We start from the raw sequence: 12,911 nt of genomic DNA on the forward strand, positions 1-12,911 counted from the left end.
GATTTTGATCTACAGGTCCACCAGGTCAGCTCACTAGAGGATACTTAAAAGGAATAATTTGAATTGTTCAAATTAATTTGGGAAAACTATATATTAATGTGATTAATATATAATTAATTATGGATATGATCTATTATTAAATTGGAAAGTAATATTTGAATAAGATTCAAATTAATTAATTCAAGAATTAGATTCATAGAAAATTAATTAATAGAGAGGTATTGCACATATACATGCGATGTATATGATAATTAAATATATATATATATATATATTAAATTGGGTTCAATATATAATTGTTTATTTAATTATTGTGCAAATTATAATTAAATAAGTGTTATTTAATTGGGCTAATTAATTAAATAAGTGTTATTTAATTATATGGGTTAATTAATTAAATAAGTGTTATTTAATAATTAAAGAAAATGAAAATATATTATGGAAAGGCCTTGGCTCTTCCCTATATAAAAACCTCCCTACGGCCTTTTGCAAATCACATAGTACAGTCTCATTATAGAGGAGCTCTTGCAATACACAATTTCCTAATGTTATTGTGTAGAATTTTCTCTGAGCCACTCTACTCTCCAAAAAACACTATTCTCTTCTCTCTCTCCCAATGGTTGGATACCACCCATCCTTTATTGGAATCCTAAGAGAATAATGAGGTTTCTCTCGTGGTAATGTTCGATGTGATCAAGACCATTAGAAGATCCATTCGTTTGAACCTTGAAGAAACTTGTTCGTGGCATTAGGGAATCTACGAAGGTAAGAATCGTTCTAATCCTTTCCTTAAAAGCATGCTAATTTAGGTGTTTATTTATTCTGTTTAGTGTAATAATTTTGTTTAATGTAAAATTGAATCGCGGAATGCAAGGCGTTCCTCATCAAACCACTTCCGTCACAAGATCTGATCCCTTACAAAGGGAACACTCATCTATTTTCCCTCAAGGAGGAAGGAGTGAATTTTGTCTTCTATTATTATGTTCCCAGCACCCCACTTGGTCTCGTCCCCAAAATGGTAGGCATATTGAGTCGTTGATCTGGCCACTCTCACCCATACAAATCAAAGGATAACCCCTTCTGAACAAGAGTTCATAATATACTCAAGATTAAGATTAAGTCATCTAGGTCATCCTATTGAAATAGAGACTTGACTAGTTAACGGTGTTACATCTAATGGTTACTATTTCGCGGTTCAGTCTTATGCAAACTCATTGTATAGGATACCCCCACTTGCATGTCACCTACATGAACGCGTTGGATCATTACGTTTGTCGAATACAAACTGGGTCGTATCCATAGTGTTACCAAGATAAGGTACCAATCATTATCCCTATACTATAAACCCTTTAGGTCGTATCTTGTGAAGGAACCTATGAAGGCCCTTGAGCGAAAATGTGGATCATCCCAATTTTTGGTTTTTCACAAAATGAAAAATTACAGAAACAAAATAATGCAGTAGCACAAAATTTACAGCATGCTTAATAAATTGAGAAAAGGAAAAATTAATTAGGGCTTAGAAACCCTTACCTTTGAAGATCCGATCTTCTTCACGAATTTCCTCTTCTTCAAAATTGGTCACGTACTATCATGAAATTGAAACCCCTCGAACGATCCAAATGGTCACCACCAATTGGATTCTTCTATATTCTCTGGGATGAGAATCTAAGAAGTTATGCACTATTGGGAAGATTGGAAGAGAGTGAGAGAAAATTAAGAGGAGAGAGAGAGAGTCAAGGAGATTTTTCTAGAGAGTCTCTTCATCTACTCTCTGTGTAATCTTCTCTGTAAAAAGAAAAACCACCTCCACAAAACTCATATAACCTCCCACTCATTACATGAGTTGAGAGAGATCAGGGGAAGGAAGTTATTTCCCTCTCTGAAATTCGAAATTAAAATTAATAAATTGATTTTAACAAAACCATTATATATATATATATAAGTATATGTTATGTCATATATATAACACATAACATATGGTTTAATATTGTATGATATACAATATAACCTATAGTTTTAATTCTCTCATAAATGGTATTTCATATAAATCTCGTTTATATTAAATTCAATTTTATGAATCCAATTAACATAGTTAATATTTATTGTGGTTTTGTTTTTGTTTGAATTTTCCTTCTTTTTTGTTAACATGATAAATAAAATGGAAATACCACGTGCAAAGCACACGTTTTAAAAGATTAATATTCTTAAAAAGGAAATTAATAGTTTAGTTAATACTTAGTTAAGTTGTTAATTTTGGATTAATTAGTGTTTCAGGTTTAATTAGTTACCTATATGTTTTCTAATTAATGCTAAAAGTATCACTTTAGCTTGACTAATTAAATATATATATATATATATATATATATTCATCCAAGAGTTTAGGAGTTCAAATATCTCACCAGATTGTTGATCTCTAAAGTTAATACTGCTTTTTTTAAAAGAAAGAAATACTTAATTTTGTGAGTAATTTCTGAAGTCTTGTTCATGTATGTAGGTGAAATCAAATAGGGTGGACAACAAAAAAATTGCTCAATCCGAACCGAATTGCAAAAACGAACCGAAACCGAACTGATTTATAAGCAAAATCCGAATTTTTTCGGTTCGATGTGTTCGGTGTTGGTTGTTGAAACCGAATTTAACGGTTTGGCTCAGTTCAAAGCCTTTGAGGAATCGATTTTTCTAAATGACCAGAACGTGTTAAATATTAAAATATATTATATAAATATTATATATATATATATATATATTAATTTTATTTTAATAATAAATAACCTAAACATTGTAAATCGCACATAGACAGACAGCGATTCCAACCCTGTAGTTGCACGCATTCGAAATCGCAACGCTTTCGAAAGGAGAATTTCTAGGGGTTTTTTTTTTGCCGCCGCCACCGTTCTTCTTTCGTCGACCAGATCAGAGGAAAGTTTCGCCGGACACCATTCTTCTTTCGTGAACTAGAGGACCGCCGCTTTCGAAAGACTTTCGCCTCGCCGCCACCGTCCTTCTTTCGTAGACCGCCGCTTCCGTTCTACTTTCGCCGTTCTTCTTTCGTAACTTCGTCGTTCTTCTTCCGTTCGCTTCATTCGAGCCAATCCATGTAAAAAATTTTGTCACTTCGTTCGTTTCATAGAACTTGGAAGGAAGAAGGAAAATAAAAGGAAGAACAAAAAAAAAACTGAAACCGAATTGAACCGGTTCGGTTCGGTTCGGTTTCATGTATAAACAAAAGTGGTTCGGTTCGGTTTGGCCATCAAATCGAACCAAACCGAACCGATTCCACCCCTAAAATCAAACCTACAAATCAAATCATATAAAATAAGATTCTCAACCATAGTAGGATGATAAAATGTAAAGATGTGGTAAGGTTGGAGATACAAGATATCAAACCTCATACCTCTCGCATGCAAAGCTTACTCTTTACTATGTGAGCTACATCCTCATTCATTGAGTGTTTGTCACAATGTAGATGATTTATCCAATCCAATTCTTGTAAGGAAAAAAAAATCGACTTTGTTAAGGATCCATGAATTTTTCTATACCATTTGAAATCACTTCGAGGATAATTTTGTTTAGCTACATTTACCTTTCGTAACTAATATGGTATTTAATCTTTATTTCGTAGATGCATCAAAGTTTTTATTCAACATTTATTATTGTACTTGACATAGTAGACTATCTAGCATTCTTAAAAAATAAATTAATAGTTTCACAACTAGAAAGAAAAAAGAGAGAGCAACTTAAATGCTCAATAAATCAGAAGGGACAGCAAAAACTCCCCAATGAGGTATATCTTCAAGCCAAATAGCCGAAAAGCTATAACTTCAAGCATGAACAACTATAAAAAAAATATGTCACAAATGAAATCAACAAATACCTATACCTCATTCTTGAATCTAGACTTCCACATCAAAAGGTTTCAAACGATTTAAGAATAAATTTCAGTCTAAAGAGGTGAAATATCTATAAGAAATTTGGTAAGATAAATGGATAAATGTCAAGTCTTAGTAGTTTAGTTAATACTTAGTTAAGTTGTTAATTTAGGATTAATAGATGTTTTAGATTTAATTAGTTAAATCTATATGTTTTCTAATTAATGCTATAAGTATCACTTTAGCTTGACTAATTAAGATATATGTTCTCATCTAAGAATTTAGGAGTTTGAATCTCTCACTCTACTTAAGGTTTAATTTTAAAAATAAATTTTTAAAAAGAAAAATACCAACTTTATGAAATTATTGTTAGATTTACCATGGTTAATTTAATTCTACACATTAATCAAACCGTACAGAGTTTGATTTCCATTTGAATTTGTTAGACTAAAAAACATTAGAACATTACATTGGTATTTCTTGAAACTATTTGGTGAATTAAACAGGGAAGGGCACTCGGAATAATTTGTATCCCTTCACTTTAACGTTTACAGATTCACATAATCAAGGCTCAATAAAAAAAAAATTTAAAAATTACTTTTTTTTTTTCTAACCAAGTCTTTTGATCATTTAATTTTTATATTTAATACGCCATTGATCCATTCAACATCTTTTACGGGTCTTGAACATAAAATTCATTCTTAAATGTAAAAAATTTTAATAAACCAGAATACATTAAGAATTTATAAGTACAAAGTTAAAAATTGAAAACTTATTATATACTTCTTGAAATACTGAATCTATTAACACATAAATATATATAAAAAAAAAATTAGGGAGTAAATTTATAATTTGACCTAAATAATATTAGATTACACATCCATTTGCCTTGAATAAGATTGCCTCAATTACTTTGAAAAGATAAAAAAAAAAAAAAAAAACAAAGATTAGCTCATAAATATATACACACATATATAGAATAATAGAATACTATAATTGAAAATATGAAAATGTAATATAAAAACAATAAATGTTGCCAACAACAACCTACATAATAAAATAAAAATTAAAAAACAGGAGTACAGCACAATGTTTAGCAATAAATAAATAAACAAATAATGCAAATCCAATTAGTTGCACCAAAAAACTAAATTGACTCATCAAATCAAAATCCATCATGCGCCGCACTATCACAACTCATCCTGCTCTTTCTCACACAATAAATACCCATTTTCTTCCCTCCATTTCTCTTCACCTTCCAATTTTTCCCCATCATGTCCTCCATTACTCTTTCTCTTCTCCTTTTACTTTCTTCCTCCGTTCACTCCATCTCCGCCACTGCCACCGTCGTCGCCGCCAGAAACCTTGCCTTCACAGACCAACCTCTCGATCTCGACTCCTTCCCTTTCGAATACCATGGCGGCCCTCTTCTCTCCGGTAACATAACCATTAATCTCATTTGGTATGGCAATTTCATTCCCTCCCAGAAATCCATTGTTACTGATTTCATCAATTCTGTTTCTTCTTCTTCCAAATCAACTGTTTCCCCTCATCCCTCTGTTTCCACTTGGTGGAACGCCATTAACAAATTTTACAATCTCGCTAAGAAATCCCATCGCGTTTCTCTCTCATTGGGATCGCAAATTCTCGACCCCAAATATTCCCTTGGAAAATCTCTAACCGATCGTCACATTCTTTCTCTGGCCTCCAGAGGCAGACACAAATATGCAATCAATGTGGTTTTAACGGCGGCGGATGTCACCATTGACGGATTCTGTTTTAACAAATGTGGGTCTCATGGGATTTCCGTCGGAGCTCCGATTAAGGGGAAGAGGTACAAATTTGAGTATATTTGGGTGGGTAATTCAGCAACCCAATGTCCAGGGCAGTGTGCTTGGCCGTTTCACCGGCCGGTGTACGGTCCTCAGAATCCGCCGTTAGTGCCGCCAAATAAGGATGTGGGAATGGACGGTATTATAATAAACCTGGCGAGTCTTCTTGCCGGAACTGCGACGAATCCGTTCGGGAATGGGTTCTATCAAGGCTCCAAGGAAGCACCGCTGGAGGCGGCGTCGGCCTGCACCGGAATATTTGGGAAAGGGGCTTTTCCGGGGTACCCTGGGGAGCTTCTGGTGGACCGAACCACCGGAGCGAGTTACAATGCAAACGGCGGCAATGGCCGGAAATATCTGCTTCCGGCATTGTTTAATCCGATCACTTCCACTTGTTCAACTCTGGTTTGAGACTTTAAGATACGATGGCACCGCACAGTTAAACGAGACGTATTAAGATGATTTGTTCATTTATAATTTTAAGAAAAAACCCAAAAATATTTAGCAAAAAGTTTAAAAAGTACAACTTTTTTGTGTAAATATTTTTAAATGTTATTTTATATTTAAAAATGCCTATTTTCCTTTTTATTCAATATACAAAATAATATGCATTTTATTCACTCTTATTTCTTGTTGATCGATGTTTGAATGGAAAACCTTGTGGATATACTTGTTAATGGTCATGATATGGTGATTGTTGTTATTTTCATATTTTGAGCTAAGATAAACTCATATTTGATTAGTCCCTTGAGTTTCATGATTATAATTGTTTAGAAGCTAATGTTGGATTGAGTGGTGGGTGTTTGGTCATATTTTTATCCTTGATTAGTTTCTTCTTAATATGCAATGTGGTGAATATTCTTGAAGTTAAAGTTATTTCACCATTTGTGATGCTCTCGATTAGTGGCTTTATATAATTTAGTAAAAATAAATATAATGAGTGAGGTTCAAAATATAGAAGGTAGATTTACCATTGGACTAGCTATTGATTTTGATACTATGTCATTTATATATATATATTATATAAAGAGCATAAAGTTGAGAGGTCTGAACCCCGTAAATCCATACTAAATTTGTCCCTACTCTTGATGGTATTATGTCACTTCACGTTAGTAATGGCTTGTTTAAGTTGGATTAAGATATTGTATTCTTCAGATGGGTGATGTCTCATTTTCCTATGGTGTTGTCGTAATATTATGACGCATTCACTCACAACTAAGGTGTCGGAGGAGCAAGATTCTATTCTTCTCCGTGTTCCTTATCCGATGAAATTATTTAGTTAGTTTTTTTATGTGTTCTTAAAAAAAGATTGTGATGTGATTTTTTTAATACTTAATTTTAATTTTAATGGGAAAATTAATGAAAACTAATTTGATATTAATAATTTAAATTCATTTGAATTAATTAATAGAAATTTAACACATACGACTAAAAAAGGAAGCATTATAGAAAACTCCTAGTAAAAATATAAAATCTTAAAGTCCATAACAAATTGAAACTAAATTCACAAGTCACAACAATTTGAGGGTAAAAATATGACATTTTGGAATATATTGACCAAATAGATATTAAACTAAAAAAATTCATGAGTAAAATGTAACTTTTTGAAACTTAGAAACCAAATGAAAATTATATCTAAAACTAAAGATTATATAAGTATTAATTTTCACTTAAAATATATATATATATATATTACTTTTTAAAAGTGTTTAATAAATTCCTCAACTTTTAATTTTGTGTCTAAATGGTGATTTTCAATTTTTTGTTTAATAGGTATTTGACATAATAAAAAATTTGAATTTGAATTTATGCCTTATAAATCCTAAATTCTAGATTGTGTTTATTGTTGATTCGTGAATTTTTAAAAATATTGAATAAGTTGAGGACCTTTGAGTAGGAGTGTGTAAAAATCGAAAAAAAAAATCGGACAAGCTGGACCGAATCGACTGGTTTGGTCTGTTTTTTAAAGCATATAGAACCGTCAGTGCAGAGTATAATCGATGGGTCTGGTTCGGTCCACAGTTCAATACCCTTAAAAACTGGGACAAACCATACCGAACCGGCCCCATTATATTAACACTAATAGATATATTAAATTTTATATGAATAAATATTTATTCAATTCTTTATCTCAGCTCACGCCTAGCAGCCCAATAGATACCCAATCTTATTTTTATCAGCCCAACCCAATCTTTTGTCTTCTCTCATAAGATGCCCAACTTAATAATAATTATTATTATTATTATTTCTTTTTTTTTTTTTTGAAAAAGCCCTAAGGAGTTGTTTTTTAACCCACCGTTTTACCTCCTCGTTTCATGCTCCAATCTTGCAGGTTTTGATTATTCCACCTCCCTCTATCTTCCCGTCACGTGTAAATAATCAGAACCATCTCTCTCTCTTCTCATCTTCTCCTTTCTTTCACCGTTTCATTTGTCTTCTTCGTTCATCTCTCTATACTCCCTCTGGCTGGAATGGGTTGTATTTCTCTTCATCTCCTTGCTTCTCTGCTTTGGTTTTTCCGTATGTCTTTTTTTGTTTTTGTTTTTTTCTTAATGATTTCTTTGTATATCTATTCCTCTCAGACTTCTTTGATTTCTTCTCAGACTTCTTTGATTTCTTCTTAGATCGGTTACATACGAACGATTTTCTTGTAATCTAACGATGTTTCAGTAGATCAAACTATTTTCTTAGTAGATCTAATTATTTTATTGGACAATTTTATAGTAGATCTAGTTTTTCTTTTTTGTTCAGATCTAATTTTCTTTTTCGATTTCTTTGTTCGACGCTGAATATTTGTATGTTGTTCTCTTGATTTTGTCATGTCATATTCTTTATTGCATGTTTTCTATTCTTTTTTGCATGTTTGATTTTTTTATTTCGGAGTATTCTGATTTATCTTGCATGTTTGTGACTACCTAGGGTTTACTCCTAAATTCTTTTTCCTCTTACGATTACTATCCACTGTTTCTTCATTGCTTTGATATTCTTTCTTACATGTTTGCTTTTTCGATTCCAGAGTGTTCTGATTTATCTTGCATGTTTTGACTACCTAGGGTTTACTCCTATAATTTTTTTTCTCTTACAATTACTATCCATTGTTGTTTTCCCTTACAATTCGTCTCTATTTCCTGACTATTTTCCATACTTTTTTATCCAGATTTTCTCTTACCGCTTCAATATTAAAACATGTGACATTCCCTTGCTATTTTTCTTCTGCTTTTCCATCGGAATTGGAACGGGAGTTAATTAAGAATGTTGACCGTGTTATTGGAGCTTGGTGAGGGGACATTCCACCCCAACAACAGGTCTGTTTTCTTTCCTTTTTTTTTCAATGAAGGTCGATGATGATTTGTTCCAAGTCTCATATTTGAGTTTGATTTCTGTTTTAATTTTATTTCTTTATGATTTTTGGACTTAAAAAAGGGCATACATCTCTGTTTTTTAATAGTTTTTTTATTTCCTTTGAATTCGTTTTTCCTAATCTTTAGAGTATGTTTTCTGTTTTAGTTTCATTTCCTTTCAATCTGTTTTAGTTTTATTTCCTTCAAATCTGTTTTTAATTCTAATTTTTGTACTTTTAAATTTCACTTCAATTTTAGAAATGTTGAAATTATTTATTTTCTTTGTTTGGAGTTGGATTTGTTCCAATGAAATAGCTTCTTCAAATTCTAAGGCCTCTAATCTGTATTATTATGTCTTTTCATATGTTAGATAATATGTTGTATTTATGTCCATTTTTAGGTCAACTACCAAATTAATATTGACTATTTATTTTTTACTTGACTGCCGTTAATATGGGTGTATTTACTTTTCGCCTCACTGTCTTTAATATGGGTACTATAATTATTGTTTGGATTTATTAAGGTTAGGTACACTTAAGTTTTCTTAACCTTCTTCACCAATCAAACTTATTGTATTCTCTATTTATATCCCAATTTGTCCTCATATTTTTTTAAGACTTCTCCACAAACTCCTTTGGTAAAGTGTGTTAGTAAGTCCCTATCCTTCCTTTTTATTTCAACTTTCTCTTAAATCTATTTTACTTTCTAGTATGTGTTGTCTAGACGTTGCAATATACTTTGTTTCCTTTTTCTACCTCAAACTTCAACTTATTTCATCCATATAAGGTATGCTTCTTTCTCCCCTTATAATCGAAGTAAAATCTGTCACTAACAATTTTCTTTTTTTTGTTTTTGTTAGAACCGAATATTCTGCCCCAGTGTGGATGTCTCGACCCTTGCTTACTCCAAACATAAACAAAGATATGAAGTCGTATATTTTATTACTACTTCCACCGTTTTAATATATATTATTGTCTAAATACATTTATTTTCTTCCATGTAGGGCCGAACTAATCGAACATACCTTTTGGTACTAGTTTGAGGTTTGTAAGTTTTTAGTTCGGGATGCTTTTCGTTACTGTCTACTCTTTCTTGTACTTGTTGGGGAATGTTTAATTATTGTCTACTCTTTCTTGTACTTGTTGGGGAACATACCTTTATGTATTATGATTACATATTCTTTGACTTGTATTGGACATTTTCCCACATTTTCTCCCTTGTAAGAATATTGTACTACATTTTTTTTCCTTTTTTTCTTCAAGAAGATTATTATAACAAAAAGTTATTATGAAAAATATTATTTTATATTAAATTATGAGTTATATCAATTTAAGTCTTGGTTTATCAAATGAATGAATTTGAATCATAAATTTTGTTTGGATCAATAATACGTTTGGTTTGAATCAACATAGTACCAAAATTATAGTTTGAATATTTTTCCACATTTTCTCACTGTTTATTCTCCAATCAACCTTGTTTATTTTTTTCATCTAAAAATAATTATGCTAAAGAAAAGGGAAAAAGTAATAAATAAATTATTTGGCTCTTTCTTTTAAAAAATGAGAAATAAATTATTTTTAATTCTAAGTCTAAAGAATATTAATTAATACACTTATGAGAAGTTCAAAGTTTCAATTGATACCAATATCATTTTACAGTTTTGAATTACACAATAAAAAAATAAAAATGCTATGAGAACTAAATTTTTCCAAATTATTTATTATTAACCCACAATATTTACATTTTATTCAAATCAGAAGAAGTTCAATTATTGCAATTTATGATAAATTAATTTATGGTTTGATGTTTTTATTGATACCATATTCAAAGTTAATAGGTTTTTTTATATCCTTTTTAAGTATAAATTTTAAAACTATATGCATGAAATAATTCTAAATTATGCTTATAATACGTATGTCTCGACTTGTGTCCCTAGTATGTAGAGATAGTTATAATGTGTCAACTAAAATATCTAGTTGCATACTTTAGTTTTTTTTATAGGTAGTAAAGGTTGTATGAGGGGACCCTTATACCATAACTTGTGTATCCTAACTCCCACAAATACTGGTATTTACTACCCTTATTCTAAAAATATAGGTAGATGAAAAAACGCAAATTCTATGTCGTTTTCATTGGTCGTATCCCAGGGATCTATCTATCCTGGCACAAATGTCATGAACAAGTCAGCGGGTACAAGGAGGCATTATACAACTTGTATGAAACATTCGATGAATCGGAGCACGCATATAGGTCTTACAGTACAATGCACATTGGACAAGTTAGTAACTAAGATGTACGACAATGCAATACAATTATTGCAACTGTAATAGGCTTCTTTTTTGGGATGATCGTAATGTATACTTGGCTCAAGATGATCGTAATGTATACTTGGCTCGGGATGATCGTAACTAATTTAATACACATATACATAACTATATGTTATATCATATATAACATATAACCTATAGTTTCTATATTGTATCAAATACAATATAACATATAGTTTCAATTCTCTCACCAATGGCATTTAATATAAATCTCATTTATGTTAAATTTAATTATATGAATCCAATTCATATAATTAATATTTGAATCATATTCAAATATTTATTTCCTCTCAGATAAACTTTATAATGTATAAAATACATTATAGTAATTATATCATATATAATTAAATTAGCTTAATTATATCACATATAATTAATTCATTCAATTCAAATTAATCCAAAATTGATTCTCATTTAATCCCCATTGAGCTACAGAGGGGACCTCATGGACCTGTAGATTGAAGCTCCAATGGTACTTGAATAATTAATTAAACTCTTTTAATTAAATTACTCAACTTCCATTAACTGTCGGGCACTCTACTAAAGACCGACAACTGCACTTTTCTTACTACAGATATATTTTTGGGTTCATTGGATATAATCAATCAACAGTATGATGATCCTTCACAAATTACTCGTAAGTACAGTTGGGCCAAAATTACTGTTTTCTCCTGTAATTATATCTAACTTCTTAAGTACCACTGATCCCTCTATTGAACAATAAATCATAGTCCAACTATGACTAAACTCGTCTCGGGCCAGGAGAGGGTGTGACGCCACATTGTTTAAGCCCTAGAATAAACCCTGGAATAAGCCCTTAAAAAAGCAATTTATCTACTTGCCCGACCTTGGAGAAGGAGTGATTTTCGTCTTGTGTAGTTGTGTTCCTAGCTCCTCAATCAGACGAATCCCCAAAATGGTATGCTTGTTGAGTCAGCGATCTGGTCACTCTCAACCATACAAATCAAAGGACTGCCTTCATAGGCAGAAGTTCACAACTCACTCAGGATTCAGGTCATGTCACATATGGTCATCTTGGTGAAATGTAAGTCTCTATTATGATCGGTGTTAAATAATGAGACTAGTCATTTCGTAGTCAAGTCTTATACAAACTTCTTTGTATAAAATACCCTCGCTCACACGTTTTCACATGAATGATCAGGATCAGATCATTTATAGCACTTTACAACAATTGTAACATCTACAAAGCGGGTCGTACTCATAATGTCACAAGGATAAAGTATCCAGCCTTATCCATCTACTATAGACCATTTAGGTTATCATTTAAACATGATCCACCTATATATCTCTACATACATGTTTAATCTACAGAAGATAACCTTGAATGTTAGTTTATTGGTTTATGAGTTTAATGCTACTAAGTGTCAAATAAAACATCTCATATTTTATTAAATAAATAAAATATTTGTACAATACAACTACAAACTATAGAACCCTACGAGATTTAGGGCACCAATCCCAACAATCTTCCACTTGTCTTAAAGCTAGTGGGGTATACAATATACAAGTCATACTAATATA

The 12,911-nt window shown here is 31.4% G+C and overlaps 1 protein-coding gene and 1 long non-coding RNA gene across 2 annotated transcripts; both read left to right on the forward strand.

Moving 5' to 3' along the window:
* Positions 1-5,124: 5,124 nt before the first annotated feature.
* LOC120086735 (protein PHOSPHATE-INDUCED 1-like) lies at positions 5,125-6,413 on the forward strand. Its single transcript, XM_039043521.1, has one exon. It carries the CDS (start codon positions 5,144-5,146, stop codon positions 6,110-6,112), a length of 969 nt encoding a protein of 322 aa, XP_038899449.1. The 5' UTR covers positions 5,125-5,143; the 3' UTR covers positions 6,113-6,413.
* Positions 6,414-8,000: 1,587 nt separating this feature from the next.
* LOC120087101 lies at positions 8,001-10,243 on the forward strand. The gene is made up of 3 exons (XR_005484429.1): positions 8,001-8,221; positions 8,859-9,006; positions 9,902-10,243. It is a non-coding gene; the product is annotated as an uncharacterized LOC120087101 (long non-coding RNA).
* Positions 10,244-12,911: the final 2,668 nt, after the last annotated feature.

Source organism: Benincasa hispida, chromosome 9 (genome assembly GCF_009727055.1).
Source record: "Benincasa hispida cultivar B227 chromosome 9, ASM972705v1, whole genome shotgun sequence".
Taxonomy (NCBI): Eukaryota; Viridiplantae; Streptophyta; class Magnoliopsida; order Cucurbitales; family Cucurbitaceae; genus Benincasa; species Benincasa hispida.

Excerpts from the sequence above, each read along its gene's own strand:
- LOC120086735 (XM_039043521.1), top strand. The coding sequence starts at position 5,144 with ATGTCCTCCATTACTCTTTCTCTTCTCCTTTTACTTTCTTCCTCCGTT.